The sequence below is a fragment of the Polyodon spathula genome, chromosome 3 (genome assembly GCF_017654505.1).
Source record: "Polyodon spathula isolate WHYD16114869_AA chromosome 3, ASM1765450v1, whole genome shotgun sequence".
Lineage (NCBI taxonomy): Eukaryota > Metazoa > Chordata > Actinopteri > Acipenseriformes > Polyodontidae > Polyodon > Polyodon spathula.
The window spans coordinates 48,052,116-48,074,230 of record NC_054536.1 but is presented as its reverse complement, the minus strand read 5'-3'; the positions used below and the strand labels follow the sequence as shown (position 1 = coordinate 48,074,230).

The window sequence follows — 22,115 nt, the reverse complement described above, 5'->3', positions numbered from 1 at the left end:
TGCAAACTTATGGAAACTATAACATGATCCAAAATGGAAAATTACCTATATGGTAACAGTATCCTCGGAGACAGTCAACATGGTTTCAGGAAAGGGAGATCGTGTCTAACTAACCTGCTTGATTTTTTTGAGGATACAACATTGATAATGGATAATTGCAAAGCATATGACATGGTTTATTTAGATTTCCAGAAAGCTTTTGACAAAGTCCCGCACAAAAGATTAATTCTCAAACTGAACACAGTAGTAGTAGGGATTCAAGGAAAAACATGTACATGGATTAGGGAGTGGTTAACATGTAGAAAACAGAAAGTACTGATTAGAGGAAAAACCTCAGAATGGAGTGTGGTAACCAGCGGTGTACCACCGGGATCAGTATTGGGTCCTCTGCTATTCCTAATCTATATTAATGATTTACATTCTGGTATAGTAAGCAAACTTGTTAAATTCGCAGACAACACAAAAATAGGAGTGGCAAACACTGTTGCAGCAGCAGAGGTCATTCAAAATGATCTAGACAAGATTCAGAACTGAGCAGACACATTGCAAATGACATTTAATAGAGAAAAGTGTAAGGTACTGCACGCAGGAAATAAAAATGTGCATTATAAATATCATATGGGAGATAATGAAATTATAGAAGGAATCAATGAAAAAGACCTAGCAGTTTTTGTTGACTCAGAAATGTCTTCATCTAGAAGATGTGGGGAAGCTATAAGAAAGGCCAACAAGATGCTCGGGTACATTGTGAAAAGTGTTGAATTTAAATCAAGGGAAGTAATGTTAAAACTGTACAATTAGTAAGACCTCATCTTGAATATTTTGTTTAGTTCTGGTCACTTCGCTACAAAAAGCATATTGCTGCTGTAGAAAGAGTGCAAAGAAGAGCAACCAGAATTATTCCGTGTTTAAAAGGCATGTCATATGCAGACAGGCTAAAAGAATTGAATCTATTCAGTCTTGAACAAAGAAGACGACGCGGCGACCTAATTCAAGCATTCAAAATTCTAAAAGGTATTGACAATGTCGACCCAAGGGACTTTTTCGACCTTTAAAAAGAAACACGGACCAGGGGTCACAAATGGAGATTAGACAAAGGGGCATTCAGAACAGAAAATAGGAGGCACTTTTTTACACACTGAATCATGAGGGTCTGGAATCAACTCCCCAGTAATGTTGTTGAAGCTGACACCCTGGGATCCTTCAAGAAGCTGCTTGATGAGATTCTGGGATCAATAAGCTACTAACAACCAAACAAGCAAGATGGGCCGAATGGCCTCCTCATTTGTCATTCAAAATGATCTAGACAAGATCTAGTCATTCAAAATGATCTCGACAAGATTCAGTACTGGGCAGACACATGGCAAATGACATTTAATAGAGAAAAGTGTAAGGTACTGTACGCAGGAAATAAAAATGTACATTATAAAAATCATATGGGAGATACTGAAATTGGAGAAGGAATCTATGAAAAAGACCTAGGAGTTTTTGTTGACTCAGAAATGTCTTCATCTAGACAATGTGGGGAAGCTATAAAAAAGGCTAACAAGATGCTCGGAGACATTGTGAAAAGTGTTGAATTTAAATCAAGGGAAGTAATGTTAAAACTGTACAATGCACTAGTAAGACCTCATCTTGAATACTGTGTGCAGTTCTGGTCACCTCGCTATAAAAAAGATATTGCTGCTCTAGAAAGAGTGCAAAGAAGAGCGACCAGAATTATTTTGGGCTTAAAAGGCATGTCATACGCAGACAGGCTAAAAGAATTGAATCTGTTCAGTCTTGAACAAAGAAGACTACGTGGCAACCTAATTCAAGCATTCAAAATTCTAAAAGGTATTGACAGTGTCGACCCAAGGGACTTTTTCAGCCTGAAAAAAGAAACAAGGATCAGGGGTCACAAATGGAGATTATACAAAGGAGCATTCAGAACAGAAATTTTTTTACACAGAGAATTGTGAGGGTCTGGAATCAACTCCCCAGTAATGTTGTTGAAGCTGACACCCTGGGATCCTTCAAGAAGCTGCTTCATGAGATTCTGGGATCAATAAGCTACTAACAACCAAACGAGCAAGATGGGCCGAATGGCCTCCTCTCGTTTGTAAACTTTCTTATGTTCTTATGTTCTTATGTTTGTAAACTGTCTTATTTTCTTATGTTCTTATGACACATGCATGGCTTTTACAGGAAATGACTCATGGGTAACATTAAGAACAAATCCATCCTTTCTGCCAAAGGTGGTATCCTCATTCCATATTAACCAATCAATGGTTTATGAAACTTTCAGACCTCCCCCGCACGAGTCAGAAGAGGACCGTAGACAACACACGCTATGCCCAGTTCAGGCTCTGTGCTGTTATTTGGATAGGACGGCTTCCTGGAGACAGTCCAACCAGCTGTTTGTCTGATATGGGTCCCACTCTATAGGTCAGGCCCTATCGAAGCAATGTCTAGCGCACTGGGTGACAGATGAGATATGCTTGGCGTATGAACAGACGGACTCCCCGTTACCAAGGGACATTATGGCCCATTCTACCAGGGGCCAGGCAACTTCGTGGGCTTTCCTTCATGGCGCCTCCTTAGATGAGTTATGCAAGGCTGCTACAGTGGCTCTCAAAAGTATTCACCCCCCTTGGGCTTTTCCACATTTTATTGTGTTACAACATGGAATCAAAATTGATTTAATTAGGAGTTTTTGTTATTGATCAACACAAAAAAAGTCCATAATGTCAAAGTGAAAAATAAAATCTACAAATTGTTCTAAATTAATTACAAATATAAAACAGAAAATAATTCATTGAATAAGTGTTCACCCCCTTGAGTCAATATTTGGTAGAGGCACCTTTGGCAGCAATTACAACCATGAGTCTATTTCGATAAGTCTCTACCAGCTTTGCACATCTGGACACTGCAATTTTTGCCCACTCTTTACAAAATTGCTCAAGCTCCGTCAAGTTGGATGGGGCCCTTTGGTGAACAACAATTTTCAACTCTTTCAACATATTCTCAATTGGATTGAGGTCCGGGGTTTGACTGGACCACTCCAGGACATTGACCTTTTTGTTTTTAAGCCACTCCAGTGTGGCTTTGGCTGTAAGTTTGGGGTCATTGTCCTGCTGGAAGATGAATCTTCTCCCAAGTCCCAGGTCTCTTGCAGACTTCAGCAGGTTTTCCTGCAGGATTTCTCTGTACTTTGCTATATCCATTTTGCCCTCTATCTTCACAAGCTTTCCAGGCCCTGACACAGAGAAACACCCCCATAACATGATGCTGCCACCACCATGCTTCATAGTAGGGATAGTGTTCTCAGGATGATGTGAGGTGTTAGGCTTGCGCCAAACATAGTGCTTAGCATTGAAAAAGCTCTATTTTGGTCTCAACAGACCATATAATCTTGTTCCACTTGGTCTCAGAGTCTCGCACATACCTTCTGGCAAACTCTGGCCGAGATTTGATGTGAGTTTTCTTCAACAATGGCTATCTTATTGCCACTCTCCCATAAAGGCCAGTTTTGTGAAGCACCCAGGCTATTGTTGCCATATGCACAGTGTCTCCCAGCTCAGCCGTCGAAGACTGTAACTCCCTTAGATATTGCCATAGGCCTCTTGGTGGCCTCCCTGACTTGTGCCCTTCTCGCCTGGATACAGTTTTTGAGGACGGCCTGTTCTAGATAGATTCACAGTTGTGCCATATTCTCTCCATTTCTTAATAATGGACTTTACTGTGCTCCGGGGGATATTCAATGCCTTGGAAATGTTCTTATATCCTACCTGATTGGTGCTTTTGAAGAACTTTATTCCAGATTTGCTTTGAATGTTCCTTCGTCTTCATGATGTAGTTTTTGTTAGAAAATGTACTAACCAGCTGTGGGACCTCCCAGAGACAGGTGTATTTAATCTGAAATCGTGTGAAACACCTTAATTGCACACAGGTGGACTCCATTCAACTAATTATGTGACTTCTAAAAACAATTGGTTGCACCAGAGCTTATTTAGGTGTGTCATAGCAAAGGGGGTGAATACTTATACAATCAATTATTTTCTGTTTTGTATTTGTAATTAATTTAGAACAATTTGTAGATTTTATTTTTCACTTTGACATTATGGACTTTTTTTGTGTTGATCAGTGGTAAAAACTCTTAATTAAATCCATTTTGATACCATGTTGTAACACAATAAAATGTGGAAAAGTCCAAGGGGGGTGAATGCTTTTGAGAGCCTGTACATGGGCAGGCAGTCAGACATTTGTGCGTTTTTACCACCTTGATGTTGCAAACCGAACGAGTCCCTTCGGTAATGATTGTCATTCAAACTGAAAGGGAACGTTAGGTTATTACCATAACCATGACCATGACAACCATTACCCTTTGAGGTCGAGTCCCCAGCTGACCTCTGTTTTCCAAAGAAAATGGTGATGTGCTACTGTGAGGAAGTCCCTCTTCAACAGGAGGTGGGAGGGACTTCCCCTCACAGCATGGCCCTGATAGGGCAGCTTTTTTTATATATGCTCAGTGATTGACGGTCAGAGAGGCTCTTCCCATTCGGTGATGGTTGTCAATCTCTTTCTGGAACGTTCTGTTACCCACAACTTGCTGCGCCGGCTGCTCTTGGCTGCTGTCTTTCTGACCTTACATGCAGCTTTTAGAGAAACGCCTTCTCCAAACCTTGCAGCGCAAAACACATTTTCAACATGCTATATTTTCATTTGTCTGGATTATCAAATCAGTTTAATGTAATAGATACAAATTAACTTTATTGTAAAATTATATATCACTTATCACGGATTTAGTACATTATGTTTTTTTTTTTTTTTTTTTTTTTTTTTTTTTTTAAATAATTGATTTATTTATTTACTCTAGCGTTGACAAGGCTGTTCACGGCTTCATTGTATAATGATAAAATATCGTTCGCCTCCGCTAACAAGGTGGTAGAAGTAGTTTTAGTGGTTATTTGCATAACGATTAGCAGGTCACTCGTGATCTTTGCATCGTCCCTTTGGTTCACAGACGCAGCCAGCCTCCCGCAGTAACATTTCAAAGCTGCGCTGGGCTATGCAGAATCTGCAGAGGTTTCTGTGGGTGTTGAGTGACGTCTACAGCGCATCTCCGAGATTGTGCAGCACTGTGCAGAACTGCGGAAATCTGCGCTAGAAGAACACGACCAATGTCTCAAACAAAACTAGCACAGACCCGCGACTGCAGCAGGATAGCCTACTTATTATCAGCATAGTTTTGTTTAAATAGGTTGTAACATTATTCCAATTTTCTTAGGTAAGTGAAGAAATCTTTTTTTTTTTTTTTTTACAAATTCCACGTGTAATAATCGTTGGAAGATTACTTGTGCAATGTCGTAAATGTAAATCCAATAAGACGTTTTAGTATTAAAATACTTTTTTTTTTTTTTTTTGCTATACATATTTTATTTATCCGGTTGAAAATAATAAACGATTCATTTCTGCTGTTAAATCCTGTGGTACATGTTTGTGTTTTAAGCAATAAGACCGATCATTTCCCAATTCTATTTGCCATCAGCTAAACAAAGTATGTATTTATTATAGTGTTTATTTATTTAATTTTATACGTTAAAACGTTTTTTGCAACCCTCATTTTTGGGTTAAAAAATAAATTAGCAAGAGCTGTATATTAAGATCCCACCCGGGAGTAACATGCAATCTGTGTTTGGAACAGCAGACAGTTTATTTCTTAATCGCAATTTAGAAATGGAAAGCATTTTTTGAAACGCTTTTCTTTTTTGTTTTGTAAACAAGTAAGCAACAACAAGACACGTTACAAGAAATGTTTATATAGTTTATTCATTCAGCCCATAATCGATGGCAGAACACTGCATTACCATCCAACAATACTCAGTATCGCAAAGGGCATCAATTACGTGAATAAACAACGTATATTTCTATTTGTATTTAAATAATAAAAACATGATTACTGTTCTATAACATTTTTAAAAATACATGTGAATGCTTTATTTTATTATTATATGGATTACCTGTAAATTAGGATTTTCAATCCAATATAAAACTTGTAGCTATGGTGACGGTGACCAGTAACTTATGCAAACTAATACTACTGTAGCGAAACAGGTTAACGCAGACAGGCGCATCACTTTGGAAGGAGTGTATATCGCGCATATAACTGTGTATTTGATTACGTCACCTACCAGCCCTGCTGCTGACTACCCTCGTGCACGCTACAGTATATCAAAGTTTTGAACCTTCGTTCGGTCATTATGGGTCAATTGCAGAGTTAGTACGGAGCTGCGTATTAGCTAGTACGGTACTACTATCTCGGGATCATCGCCAGCTGCGTACTAACATAATACCACTTGCAACGAAAAAAGAAACGGAACAAAGTTGGGGCCTAGCTGATCTCCAGCTTTAGTATGGTACTAAGGATTGTGGTTTGTTTTGGTTTGCTTCCAAACAGGAACTGAAGAGGGCCTGGGCTCAAAATCTGAGCGATTCAAACAAATTATATTTTAAAAGTGTGGGTTTTTGTACAACCTAAACATCTAAATTATTTTATTTATGTTTGATTTATTCATGCTTAGGTTTTAAACTTGAAAGTGTATATTCATGCACAACAAATACTGAATTGCCCCTTGCGCATTTATTTATTTATTTAAATCAAAATGAAACTGAAATATCTTGCTTGCATAAGTATTCAACCTCCACACATTAATATTTGGTAGAGTTAGGTTTGCGCCACACATAGCGCTTTGAGTTTTGGCCAAAAAGCTCTGTCTTGGTCTCATCTGACCACAAAACCTTTTCCCACATCGCAACTGGGTCACTCTCCTGCTTTCTGGCAAACTCCAGACATGCTTTCAGATGGTACTTTTTGAGTAACGGCTTCTTTCTTGCCACCATCCCATACAGGCCAGTGTTATGCAGAGCTCTTGATATGGTTGACTGGTGCACCATTACTCCACTCCCAGCCACTGAACTCTGTAGCTCCTTCAAAGCGATTGTTGGCCTCTCTGTGGCTTCTCTCACAAGTCTACTTCTTGTTTGAGCGCTGAGTTTTGAGGGACGGCCTTTTCTTGGCAGTGCCTGGGTGGTGTGATGCAGCTTCCACTTCCTGATTATTGATCCAACTGTGCTCACTGGGATATCCAAACACTTGGATATTATTTTGTACCCTTTCCCTAACCTATGCATTTGTATTACTTTATCTCTAACTTCTGTAGAATGCTCTTTGGTCTTCCTTTTCCTTCAGATTCACAGCCTTACCAATGATCCTTCAACAGTGTGGTTTTTATCCAGAAAATGTGACAGCAACTTTAATGGTTTACCAATGGTAAGGTAATTGTGTCCTCGTTAGGGCAATTTCTTTCATCGGTGCAAACTGGGAGCTTCCACAGCACGGGTTGAATACTTATGCAAGCAAGATATTTCAGTTTTTTATTTTTTTTTTTAAATATTTCCCAAAATAAAACCAATGTCACCTTACAATAATTGATTCTGAGTTTCAGTGTTTAAAAATAAAATATCAAACAGCAAGAAATTTCAATGTACCATTTGTAATTCGGTAATAAGAGAGAATTGGTCAGGGGTCTGAATATTTTTGCAAGCCATCGTGTGTGTGTGTGTGTGTGTGTGTCTGTCTATATATATATATATATATATATATATATATATATATAATTACAAAAAAAGAAAAAAAAAAAAAAAAAAAAATGCATTGCACAGGCAGAGATTGAACCCGGCACCTCCAGCACCAATCCGCTATAAAAGAGAGCTACGATCCCTTACGAGTATATCAATGTTGTTGTGTTGCGTCCTGACCCCTACCCCATGCATGCTACAGCCTACTAATATGTAACATTGGCTACTAAAAGCATACTTTGACACAAGTATACATATAGCCTGTTATATATAACTTAAAAATATATTACTCATATATTACACTGAACAAAAATATAAATGCAACATGTAAAGTGTTGGTCCCATGTTTCATGAGCTAAAATAAAAGATCCCAGAATTTTTCCATACACACAAAAAGCTTATTGTTATTATATAAAAGCCTAATGAATTTATTTGAATTGACTTATTTCCTTATATGAATATGTTGCATTTATATTTTTGTACAGTGTAAATATTGCAATTCTGTTCCATGTGGGTAATATATAATTACTGTACGGCTTTAAATATATTCTCAATTATTTCATGATATTTGTAATAAATCCTTTAATCGGAATTGTAATATTTTGCCGTTAGATCATTTTTTCACTGTGGAAGCGGTTTGACCAGTGTGGGGGTATCGTTTCCCGTATTGTTATAATGTTACAAAACTCATTCCAAAATAATTTTTCACATTTGTTGCACTTAGTACGGTATAAATCGTTAGTCTATTGAAAGGGTTAGACTAACCTGGTCTCGTAATTAGTATCCTCTAGAGGGCAGCAGCAGTTACTTTTGGGTTCGTTGCAATTGAGATCTTTTTCAGTACGCAGACTAACTTCAGCCGCCAAGTTCGTTGCAATTGACCCAATGTGTTCTGAACCTTCGAAAGTCAAAATGTACCATTCGTTACAGCTCTAAAAACTAATGCTATACATACTAAAAACATAGGGATGTAATAACTTGAAAATTAGAGCCATCAGCATTGTCCTGGCACTAAGAAACTAAAGAACCTTCAGCACCATAACACGAACTCGTTCATTAATTATCTGAAAATTAAAGTTATATTTTTACATACAAATAAACGTGAATATATTGGAAAATATTCCAATAGACCGTAAAGAACCGATTTCTAGTTACCATTTTTATAAATAAGTTTACTAGGAATGTTATTTAATTGTTATTAACCTAAGCATTATACTTTCGTTTTCTGGAAACATATATATTTTGATTAGAAATACACCTTTAGCAAGCTATTTATTAGATGTAATAAAATGTAAACAGTACATATACCGGTATATCTAAAACAGTACAGTACATACAGCTAAAATCCTCAGAGCTCGGACTGTTACCAGGAGGTAAAGGCATCTGCGGCACAAGACAAACATGCCACTCCCACCCCTTCCTAACTGCACGCGCCAAACAGATCCCAGCCACAGTACTAACGTAAACTTAAATATTTACGGCTCCTGTACTGCACACTGAAGCAAACTTGTGAATAATTACAGTATCTTTAGTAAAATCCGTTATCATATTTCGGTGGTACAACTGTACAGAAGAAAAACTCAATGGATCTTTGCATGGTACATGAGTACTTACCCAGCACACACACAAATAAAAATGGTCACATTTTCCAAAACATAACACACCAAATAAAAATGGTCACCGTGTTCCAAAACATATATATATATATAGATATATATATATATATATATATATATATATATATATATATATATATATATTCATCACATCACGACACGATTCACTGTTCTAGACTTATAACTTCTGAATAAGCTTCAAGAAATATCGCAACAAAAAACAAAACGGGGGGGGGGGGGGGAGAGTTATGTCTCTCCCTATTGTTCACCATTTGCCTGTCTCGGGTCCCAGTCCTTAAAGTATTTCCATCGGTGTAATTTTGAACAAACCTTCTTTCTGTCCTTGCTCCATTGTGTACTTGGATGCTTGGATGGAAATTTACATATCTGCAAAAGAGAGTAAAATAGTGGAGGCATGAACATTCCCCACCAATCAAAACAGCTAGGCCGTGGAGCAGCACATGTTTACAGGCAGCATTCCACGAAGAGGGAGAGACTGGTGTCCAACTGACCGGAATGGAGTTTAAAGGCTGGACCGGAGTTCATAAGGAAACGTGAAACTTGAAATACAGTGAAGCTACTTGTATCTTCAAAGTGATTTTAAAAAATAACAATAATGATTAAAATTGTCATTACGCCTCTGTCACTGTTGTCGTTGTCATTCTTGTTTTGTTCACACGATGCAGCTAATTCTTTGTGCGTTGTAATTCCAAGCCACACTTAAATCCACTCCATAGGTTTGTGCTTTACTACACAGGGCTTTGGGGAATGGCTAGGAAAATAAACAACTCGAGTGAAGGAGGATCGGTAGCCGGCCAGATCAAGGGTGTGTTTTGATAGAATATTTCCTACACAGTGCTGATTTCTAGTCTTATGCGATATCAACGCTTTTTTTTTTTTTGTTTGTTTTTTTTATTACATATATTTATGAAGCATATTTGCAGACTGAAACAGTTATTTCCAGTGCAGTGTTACACTAGTAAGTTAATATTCGTCATATTTGTTCTGTTGTTTTAATTTTCATAAATGTTTATTTTATTTAATCGTCCTGTAGACAACATTTAATAAATAAATAAATAAATAAATAAAAAGCCGCTATGCATTCTAGACGTTTGGTAAAACGTTCGATTCTTGGGAGCCGGGTATGTGCCTCTAGCCCCGAGGGGGACGGGGCGCTGCTCCCAGGGGTGGTTCAATCTGTTAAACTGGAGAACAGGGAAACGGTGCCGGGATCTCGCAGTAACGTGTACACAGTGTTGCTACAGGATGGGACCCTGAAAGAATATTCTGAAGAGGAAATCATCACGAGTCCAGCACAAATGACAGGGAAAGCGCAATTCAGGTCCAGCATGAAGGTGTGTATGTTTTCTGTTTCGTGATTAGCGTACTTTTGCTGCTATTAGTTTCTTCTGTCACTGGAAAGATATTACTGTACGGAAGAAGAAAAAGCGAAGAAAGCTGCTTGTCTGAACAGAATGTCCACAAATGAATAAAACAATTGCTGTGTGGTGTATTGGTGACATTGATGGGCATGCGGTAGTTCTAAAGTAAGGCCTTGCGTGAAGAAAGGGGATGAAGGTAGTCGACCACATTTGCTGCACAAGTTATGTGGTCTAAAGCGTTTCTAATGCAAATGCTGTAGGCTACAGACCCCCCCCCCCCCCCCCCCCCCCCCATAACATTACAGTCTGTTTTGTCTTTCGCTTAGTGTTGCTTTCACTGATGTACAGGTATCAAACTGTCAGGCAGGTGGTATTCCATTGTGATAAGAAGGAACTAATGGTGTGCACTTTTGAACTGAAATTGTTTTTAGTCTTTATTTCTTTATCGGCATGGTTACGGTTTTTGACAGATTATATATGTTCGAAATACATTCAGTCATTCACATTTTACCCTACCATTAAATGGCTGGACTGTTATAATTACAAGAAAACTTGTTTTAAGATGGATTACTATAGTATATATATGAGAAGTTATACCTAGAATGGCCCCAAAATCTTCAAAAGATAAAACAATTGCTGTATTGGTCACTGTGGTGGTTTACATTGGATTCCAAGTATGCCTAATGACCGTAAGAAACACAGATTTGAAAGAAAACAAAACCATCTTTACACCAATATTTTATAAGGTATTTAAACAGCTAAGCATTACACCTAATGTTTGGCCACGTGACTCCACATTATATAATGGTATGCTTGTTCCTTGTCTCTGGTGGGCTGTGGAAACCATGTGGGATCTAGAGGCAATGTCCATCCAAGTTAAAATAAACTGCTGTGACTATCAGGACCAACAGTATATTGCAATGTCTGTTCCAGATGTTTATTATTATTATTATTATTATTATTATTATTATTATTATTATGCTAGTGAGATTTCACAAGACCCAACTCAAAATGCCAATAGGCTTGGACTCTGGAGATCAATTTTCCAAACAGTTTGAAAGTGGTCCAAATGGATGTCTCATTGTCAAATATGGGCTCCACTGGCATTAATGCGATCCATACTGCATCCAGTCAGACAGTGGATGACGTCATGGGGGGTCCTTTCCAATTCCATTCACTCTGATGTCACATGGTGGGTTAAAACGCTGTACAACACAATGTCCTAGAAGGACATAAAGGTGTTCTATGAGATTAAACTTCTGTCTTCTTGCTGGCCAGTCCATTATCTCTGTGCTCAAGGTAATCCATGACAATTCTGTCAGTTTTACAGCTGGTTAGAAGTGGTTTTACAGCTTCTTTTTGAAACCATGATTTCCAAGCAAACAACAATGTTACCTGAGCAGCCACTTTGCTGATGGTCATATCTGAAGTCTAACTGGAGGTACCTGCTTTTAAGGGGGAGCGGTTGGTGCAAATTATATTCAACAGCTGGTACCCATAAACAAGCACCTTATTGAGAGGTAATTATAAATACTTTTTTGGTACTTACTGCACACACATAACTGCTCTTCTAGTTTCAACATCAACATATTACCTATTAGTGATCCTGGGACCCGTTTCATAAAGGTCCAGCGATTTAGAAGTGGTAGAAGCTGCTGCCTTTAACCAAACGTGAGTAAACACGTTTTTTGCTAGCCATCTAAGTAAGCAATGATGGAAAAAGATAGTTATAAGTTACATTATTATTATTATTATTATTATTATTATTATTATTATTATTATTATTATTATTATCTTACCCATTGTCTCCCAATATATCCAGTGGCAAAGTGTTTGGCAAATATCACGATTTGCCCAAATGAAACTGCCGTTTGTACTCCCAGGGTATCGAATGACAGCATCTAACACAGGCATTTTGGCCTATGTGATAGCTTGAATATTAATGGAATTAAAACCTGTCTTGCATATACAAGTGCTCATTCACAGCAGGGGACCAAATTGATATTTGAGATCCAAATTTCTTGATCTAATAAATCACACAGATTATAAAATGCAGCACATGTAAAAAAAAAAAAAAAAAAGATGAGTTGTGATGTTATTTTAATATATATATTGCCTCAAAGCCCCTTTCACAATGTCATGCTATACCCGGGTTGGAACCTGCCCGGATCAGGTCCTTGTTTTATGCGAGTCAAGTACGCGATTTCACACCTGGGTGACAGACGCAAGTGCACACTGCGCATGCCAATGCCCCGAGAGCACTTTGCTACTGACGCTTCCATCCAAGCTTCTCTGGATTGAACCGTCGTCCCAAATGTTGATTACAGCACATGTTTCTACTTCCCTGCTGTATTTTGGCTCATGCGTGTCTCAATCAACAAAAATATGGCTAAGCAAAATAATGAAATGTTCCTTACGGAAGTGAAACCTTCACACAGGTGTGGCTATTTGTTATTGCATCGGCTCATTTGTGCATTTTGTCACACTCAACCTGGGTCAAAGCGTGTCGACTCACATCCTGAGGTGGGTCACTGGGTCAACCTGGGCACGACCCAGGTACGTGGTTTCAAACTACATGTTTGTCAAAAAGCAATGTAACAACAGGGAATTGTAAAATGTTTCCATTTCCTTAAATGTGACACACACTTGTACAATTATTAATTAATAAACAGAACAAACTGTCATTTATATCTTATAAGTGAAACTCTGTACTCTCTAGTAATGTTTAACTAGACTACAGTACAGCACAAGTTTTGTAAAATAATACTTCAAGGTTAATTAAAAGCTAAATTTAAACATAAACAGAATCTGTGTAGGCTATATGACAAATTTATGAACAATAACTCACAAAGTCAGTCTATATTAGATTTGCTGTAGTGATGAAACAATGTAGGCTGTCATTCCAGAAAATCTTCTGAAAGGTTTTCGCTGCTTTTTCCAGAGAAAAAAACGACTAGAGACCTGTGCTTTACATCTTTTTGATGATATCGGACTGGAAAGGGAAAATTGTAATGTCGGACCTGGTCCCACATAGGACCGCAAAGATCCAGTGATTGAGGTGTTTTTGACATTAGGGTTTCTTGAATGTCGGTTCACTGCTGTGAAGAAAGCCAGGAATTACAAGTTTATAAAATGTTCACCGATACAGAGCAGAATTGTCTTTGTACCTAGTGATGATGATGGTGTTGATGGATATGTTTCATCAGTATTAAAAGCTGTCAGCATGACTAAAAGTAGTTCATTTGTAGAGAGAAACATCTTGTTCTATTTTATTGTTACATAGCAAATTTCTGTTAATATATAATTCCATTGTGACTGTTTCAGTATCATCAGGTACTATTTATTAGGAGGTGTACACGTCTAGATTTAGTTCAGATTAAGGAAAAGCTCTGAAGGATTTTTGTTTTATGATATGTTCTTTCCATTCTCTTTATGTGCTTTATTTATTGTACTTGGATGGACCTGTCTATTATGCTACTTTGCACTTGGGTCCTCTAAAAACATCTGACACCCACTGTCCTGCTAATTAACAGCCACATTCGAACTTGTAACGCTTAATATTTTGGTGTACTTTTGATATCATTGAACCAAAGGCTGGGAAGCCTATTGTTATTGTTAAGATTTTTTTTTTCTTCCCAAAACTTTAAACCTCTGCTGCTTCGAATCTGTGTAACTGATCAGGTTCTGACTTGGCAGGTAACAAGCTGGATACATTGGCTGTCAGATGCTGAAACATTTTTGATGCTGTGTCCTTGCAGTTGGTGCCATGAGGCATTTTTCAATAAAACCTTTCGAAATCATCTTCTTGGGAAGCGGTGAAACGATTGATCGGAAACTTGGCATATATCATCAGCTTCCAAACCCACATCAAGTTTGTGAAGCAGAAGTTGCTGTGATAAATTTTAATGTCATAATGGCAGCCACAAATCTTATCGAAACACCCCCCTAACAACAAAATGCTGCTGTTTGAAAACTGTTTGTCCAGCAAACTCCAAACTTGGTAGTTATCGTCCCAGTAGCAATGGGATAAAATATGTGAAAATGGTGATGTTTTATAAAACAAGATGGTTGCCACAGGTGTATGTTTACGCCAGAAATTTAAAACTGCTTCAGTTGACAAACGGTTTACTTGACTAACTCGAAACTTCACAAGCATCATCCATGACACTGTCATGCGTGTGTCTGTGTGTTAGATGTATTCACTGCCATGGACACAGATAACTGTTGCATGGACAACTTGCCGACCCCTGCCCTTTTAGCTCCTCCAGTGCTGCTTACTTTTCTGAATATGCAGTGTACATCTTATATAGCACTCTTTTACTTATTTTTTATATACTCTATACATGCTCTGTCATGTATAACCTTTCTTGCTCTAATATATACTATTGCATATACTGTAGTGACTTTGGTATACAATTTATTTATATATAAATTAGTCTCTAGGTGCACTGTTTAAGAAGGTTCAAATGTTAATAACTGAGATATTGTATTCTAGTTCTAGAATAGTTTCCACTTAAGTTTATAGCATTTGCTTCAGTTACTTTCTCGAGTCATAAAGTATTTAATATTAGACATGTTGAATACTTAGCGATTTCCATATACAGACGTCAGTCTGTGTCGATGAATACTGCAGCTCTCCAGATCCTCAGTTCCAATGTAGACAGTATTTTGCTGTACACGTTGCATTGCGTAGGCTCGCAATAAACAAATAGTTCCTTTTCAAATGGAGATCAGCTTGTGATCTCCAAGGCTTGCAACATTTTCTTTGTTGTTGTCAGTTTTCCCACTTGGAATAGTTCTGTTGATCAGACATAACTCAGTTCAGCTAATGCGTTAACATAACTGACGGCTTTGTTCAGTTTGTTTCGTGTAGATACGTGGAAACAAAGACCTGCTTTCCGATTAATGCAGTATCCCGTTATCTGATCCAGTCTCTCGTAGGGTGGCAAGGCCTTCCTCGGAAGACAATTTTAGCCATTATTCAGAACATTGGTTCTTCCTTGCCTTCTGTGAATTCAAGCATGTGTGCTTCAGTGACTCTGCAACTTCAGAGCAGTGTAGCTTTCATTTCGTTCCTCCGAACTCCCAGCCACCTCTAGTGGGTGGACACTCCTTGTGCACACCTCCTTTGCGGACAGCACACTTGATCAGCACGCATGCCTGGAAGCAGCAGCTTGCAGCAGAAGCTCGCAGCTGACACTTCGAAAGTCAGCGGTGTGGCGGAGTGTCCCACCCCTTTATGTTTATTAGTGTTTTATGTTGTATCTAGTGTGTTGATGTTGGTGTTTATGTAGAAAATACACTGAATTTAAATATGGGTTACGAGCATGAGTGTTTAAAATGTATGTTTATTTAGGCACGAGGATTGCAAAGCACTTCACGTGCAGGTAAAATATAATAATATGTGAGCATGGTGAATTGCACCTTATTATTTCACGTGCAGTTGTACCTGGTGCAGCTGCATAAAAGCAGCATGTTTTCACTCACTTGGGGTTGTGTGTTCGTGAGTGGAGAACGGGTGAGAGAGAAGGCGACATCTCAATAACAATTGCTATTTCGTGCTGGAAGCTCCAGCACGGTACTTGTTTTTTGTTCGACCACGTCTGTTTTGTCTGTCTGTTTGTTTGGCCAATGCGCCCTTTATTTTCAAGTGTTGTGTGTTTTGTTTAAATCTTTTGTTTGTTTTGTCACTTAATAAATATACTGAGCGCCACGGCTCAGTTTTCGTCCACCATTACGTGTTTTGGTTTCTGTGTTCTTCTGAGTCTCACGTCACCACTACAGTCATCCTGGTCACATATGGTGTCTGAAGAGGGATAAACCCAGCCTCCACAAGTCAGACCAGGGAAAGACAGCGTTTTTTTTGTGTGTTTAAAAAAAAAAAAAAAAAAAAAAAAAAAAAAAAAACTAAAAAAAAAAAATAATTTTTTTTGTGTGAAGTGCCCTTTTGGAAATTTTTTTTTTTTATAAAAATGGGAAGAAATGGCAGGAGAAAGCAGCAGCAACAGCAGCAGCAGAAGGTGCAGCAACAGCAGCGTGGGGCCGGTCGCAGGTCCCGTTGCATCTCTACCACGCCGGATGTTTGCCTTGCCTGTCTGGATGAGGAAGAGTGGTGCTTCCTGTGTGTCGAGGTCAGGTAGCGCCCACTCAGCCAGAGCCACGCATGGCAGAAGATGGAGGAGCCTGAGCGTCCGGGGGAGGGAGAGGTCCTACTGGCTCAGAGGCCGACAAATTCCCTCTCTTCTGAGGGAATCTGGGAATGGCTGGTGGAGCCTAGGAGGAATGCTGAAGAGGCCGACCCTGATGTGATCAACCTCCCGTGGGCCAGAGATGAGAGCGATGGGAAGCCTGGGAAAAGCAACACCGTCCAGTGTCGCTCTCAGACATTGTGGACATGGTAATCCGCTACCTGCAGAGGATGAATTCCTGCTGGTTCCCCCTCCAACGCCATGGGAGGACTGCTTGCAGCTCCCACGTCCACCAGCAGAGGATGAATTCCTGCTGGTTCCGCCTCCACTGCCATGGGAGGACTGCTTGCAGCTCCCATCTACACCAGCAGAAGTTGAGTACCTGGGGTTGCCTGCTGCTCCGCATCGCCTGGGGTTGCCTGCTGCTCCGCATCGCCTGGGGTTGCCTGCTGCTCCGCATCGCCTGGGGTTACCTGCTGCTCTGCATCGCCTGGGGAGCTACTGGTTACAGGGTACGAGGGAGAGGTGGAGCTCCCGCTGCCGCCTCTATGGCCAGGTGCTCCCCTCCCGAGTTCGCCTCCAAGGGGTCCGCTGCTGCTGCCGTCACCTCCCGGGGTCCGCTGCCATTGCCTCCCGGGGGTCCGCTACTGCTGCCGTCGCCTCCCGGGGGTCCGCTGCTGCTGCCGTCGCCTCCCGGGGGTCCGCTGCTGCTGCCGTCGCCTCCCGGGGGTCCGCTGCTGCTGCCGTCGCCTCCCGGGGGTCCGCTGCTGCTGCCGTCGCCTCCCGGGGGTCCGCTGCTGCTGCCGTCGCATCCCGGGGGTCCGCTGCTGCTGCCGTCGCCTCCCGGGGGTCCGCTGCTGCTGCCGTCGCCTCCCGGGGGTCCGCTGCTGCTGTCTTCGTCTCCCGGGGGTCCGCTGCTGCTGCCGTCGCCTCCTGGGGTTACGCTGCTGATGCCATCGCCTCCCGAGGGTCTGCTGCTGGTGCCGTCGCCTGGGGTCGCTGGGACTGCTTCGCCTGTGGTTACTGTCATCCCTGCTTTTCCGCAGGAAATACTGTGGCCGGAGCCCAACAAAGGGGAGCTGCCAGCTACGAAGAAGCACAGCACTTTTGCTGCCGGGAAATTGGTGGCCGGATCCCCATAAGAGGGAGCTGCCGGCTACAGAGAAGGGGGGGAGGGTCAGGAGGCCACCCCCACAGACAGCCAGGGGGTTGCTAGGATTGCATTGGCTACTACTGCTGTTGGAGTGGAGGAGGACCTCCCACCATGGCCGCCACCTTTGGCTCGTTGCTGCCCCTGTTCCTGGGCTAGGACTACGTCTGTAACTTTGGGACTGAGGGGGGAGGTGGCCATTAAGGCCAGTTGTGCTTTGCACAAGGAGGGGCATACGTGGCGTGGTGTCCCGCCCATTTATGTTTATTAGTGTTTTATGTTGTATGTAGTGTGTTAATGTTGGTGTTTATGTATAAAATACATGGGATATAAATATGGGTTATGAGTACGAGTGTTTAAAATGTATGTTTGTATTTAGGCACGAGGATTGCACAGCACTTCACGTGCAGGTAAAATGTAATAATATGTGAGCACGGGGAATTGCACTTTTTTAGTACTTCACATACAGTTGTACCGAGACTCCAGTTGAATGATTGATTCACAATCGAGTCTCGGTACAGCTGCATAAAAGCAGCATGTTTTCACTCACTCGGGGTGGTATGTTTGTGAGTGGAGAACGGGTGAGAGAGAAGGCGACACCTCAATAACAATTGCTATTTCGTGCTGGAAGCTCCAGCACGGTACTTGTTTTTTGTTCAACCACGTCTGTTTTGTCTGTCTGTTTGTTTGGCCAACACACCCTTTATTTTCAAGTGTTGTGTGTTTTGTTTAAATCTTTTGTTTGTTTTATCACTTAATAAATATACTGAGCGCCACGACTCAGTTTTCATCCACCATTACGTGTTTTGGTTTCTGTGTTCTTCTGAGTCTGACGTCACCACTACAGTCATCCTGGTCACAAGCGGGTTTTGTGAGTCTCTCTTCAACCCTGTGATTGGTTAGTCTGGTTGTTTTGGGCAGTGCTTGAAGTGTCTTTCATTGATTGTTCTCGTACCGACACGGCCCCTTGTTCTCCATTGGTCTGCTATTTCGCCCCCTGACAGCTGGATTTACGACAAGGACTGGTTCCCATCTAGGTGTCAAGGCCCCAGAATTGTCTGGAAGTTGCCTTCAGCAAAATACTACTGGCACCGAAATGACTCATTCAGTGATAGGTAGAGGTAAAACACTTGTCCAGCAGTTAGTTTATGACTCTTTCTAAAAACATTCTTTGTCAGTGGGGGAGTTCGTGACCAGACCAAGAAGACACAGAGAATGGTTTAAGATCCCCTCTGTATATTCCAATTCTGTTACTTTCATGCAAATAATGATATGATGACCCCCCTCTGTATGTATGTATGTATGTGTGTGTGTGTGTGTGTGTGTGTGTTCATATTCATTTTTAAACAACACAATACTAATGTTTTAACTTAGGAAGAGTTCAGAAATCAATATTTGGTGGAATAACCCTGATTTTCAAGCACAGCTTTCATGCGTCTTGGCATGGTCTCCACCAGTCTTTCACATTGATGTTGGGTGACATTATGCCACTCCTGGCGCAAAAAATCAAGCAGCTCGGCTTTGTTTGATGGCTTGTGACCATCCGTCTTCCTCTTGATCACATTCCAGAGGTTTTCAGTGGGGTTAAGGTCTGGAGATTGGGCTGGCCATGACAGGGTCTTGATCTGATGGTCCTCCATCCACACCTTGATTGACCTGGCTGTGTGGCATGGAGCATTGTCCTGCTGGAAAAACCAATCCTCAGAGTTGGGGAACATTGTCAAAGCAGAAGGAAGCAAGTTTTCTTCCAGGACAACCTTGTACTTGGCTTGATTCATGCGCCCTTCACAAAGACAAATCTGCCTGATTCCAGCCTTGCTGAAGCACCCCCAGCTGAGTCCAATTTTCAGCTTTGCCTAACACCTGGTCGTCTGATGGTTAGACGGAGACCTGGAGAGGCCTACAAGCCACAGTGTCTCGCACCCATGGTGAAATGTGGTGGAGGATCGGTGATGATCTGGGGGTGCTTCAGCAAGGCTGGAATCTGGCAGCTTTGGCATGAATCAAGCCTAGTACAAGGTTGTCCTGGAAGAAAACTTGCTTTTCAGGAGTGGCATAAAGTCACCCAACATCAATGTGAAAGACTGGTGGAGAGCATACCAAGACGCATGAAAGCTGTGCTTGAAAATCAGGGTTATTCCACCAAATATTGATTTCTGAACTCTTCCTAAGTTAAAACATTAGTATTGTGTTTAAAAATGAATATGAACTTACTTTCTTTGCATTATTCGAGGTGTGACAACACTGAATCTTTTTTGTTATTTTGACCAGTTGTCATTTTCACTAGTGAATCACTAGTATAGGGAATTGGGGGACATGCTGTAGGAGTGTTATATCCCAGGTGAATTATAATCGAGAGCCTTATAGCGAGGGAGCACTGTATATTGCTTCTAACTTTGCTGTATACACTTATTGTATTTCTTGTATATATTCCTGAGCCCTAAAGAGGTGATGGTCTCTACTTTAAAACGTTATGAAAGTTACATGTTACAATACTGTTGCCCAAGCTACAGCTCGAGGAAAACCAGAACTGTTATGGGATGGTTGTCTCCTCCCATATAAGTGGCCCTGGATAAGGTTTAGTGTTTACCACCACTTCAACACAATTCTAGACTGTCTTGGACTCTCAATCTGTCAACGTCCCCACTCACACCCGAGGACACACCTTGAATCTGCTCATCACAAGGAGCCTTGATATCTCTAATCTCTTTTTCTCAGATATCTCTCTCTCTCTGAACATTTCTTAATCACTGCTAATATTAATCTGCCTGCTCCTTTCCCCACTACTGATACTGTTATCTCTTTTTGCTGAATCCTCTGCATCTCCTCTAACTGGTACTCTCCCGTCCTCATGATGTTGCGTTGACCCTCTACAACGCCACCCTTACTCATATCATCGGCACTGTTGCCCCACTTACAACCAGAACCTTCAAGGAAGAACCCTTGAACTTTGAGTGCTTTAGTGTGCCTGCCGCAAGCTTGAGCGCAAGTGGAGGTTGTTTGCCTTAACAGTTCATAGAGACATCTGGATCGACCACCTTGCGAGCTACAGACGTGCGCTTGCTGTGGCCAGGGTGAAATACTTCTCTGAAATCATAACTCTGGGACATGGTAAACCCAGTGATCTCTTTAAGACCATTGACCCAGATCCTTCATCCAGTCACTGACAGATCCAACTCCCGTTCATCCTCCTTTCTTACGTGTCATGATTTCTCCTCGTTCTTTCGGAAAAAAATCGACAACATCTATTCTACGCTCGCCCAGCACAAACCCAGTTTACTACTTGACCACCTAGACGCTCCTCCGGTTGCCCCTCCTGCCGCCGCCTTCTCTCATCTCTCCATTGCAGATGTTACCGGCTTACTGTTGAAATCAACCATTGCCACATGCCCCCTGTATCCCTGGCTGACTAACCTTGTCCATCTGTACTTCTGATTTTGCTTCCTCCATTATGCACACTCTCAGCCTGTCCCTGGACTCTGGCTCGGTTCCTGCTGCTTGAGTTACGCCGGTACTCAAAAAACCCTCCCTTGACCCGGCTGACTTATCTAATTTCCTTCCCATCTCCAATCTCTCAAAAAGCCTGTAGCCAGTCAGCTGATTAAACATCTCGCAGATCAAAATCTGCTTGAATCTCTACAGTCTGGTTTCTGGCCGCATCACAGTACTGCTCTGCTCCGGATTGTGAATGAACTCCTCCTCAATGCTGATGTTGGTGTTCCCTCTGTGCTTGTCCTCCTTGACCTAACAGCCACTTTTGACGCCATAGATCATGGCATTCTTCGTGATCGCCTTCAGAAGTATGCTGGAATATCTGTCTCTCCTGGATGTCCTCTTATCTATGTGGACATGAGCAGTCTGTTTTCTATGCTGGACGCAGTGGCGTTGCAAACCCAGTCACTTGTGGTGTACCCCATAAATCTGTTCTTGGGCCCCTTCTCTTCAGTATCTACATGCTTCCCTTGGGTCATCTCATCTGCCAACACAGCCTCATGTTTCACTCCTATGCTGACGACACCCATACTTAAAACTCAGCCCTGGTAACCCCTCTGCCATGGAATCGACATCGAGGCCTTAATGTCTGCCAATTTTCTTAAGCTGCAGACTAACAAATCTGAACTCCTACTGGTAGGATCTAAAACTGAACTTAAGAATCTCA

General features: G+C 41.2%; 1 protein-coding gene across 4 annotated transcripts in view; it reads left to right on the top strand.

The window, feature by feature from the left end:
• The first annotated feature begins 10,011 nt into the window (after positions 1 to 10,011).
• The window catches only part of LOC121313137 (zinc finger protein 704-like), a 60,278-nt gene continuing 48,174 nt past the window's right edge, over positions 10,012 to 22,115 (top strand). For 2 of the 4 annotated variants that reach the window (XM_041245344.1, XM_041245343.1), the window contains exon 1: positions 10,012 to 10,591. In XM_041245344.1, the coding sequence (XP_041101278.1) occupies positions 10,334 to 10,591 (258 nt within the window). In that variant the 5' untranslated portion in view covers positions 10,012 to 10,333. The remainder of the gene's footprint in view (positions 10,592 to 22,115) is intronic. The other 2 variants (XM_041245342.1, XM_041245341.1) reach the window with 1 other exon arrangement.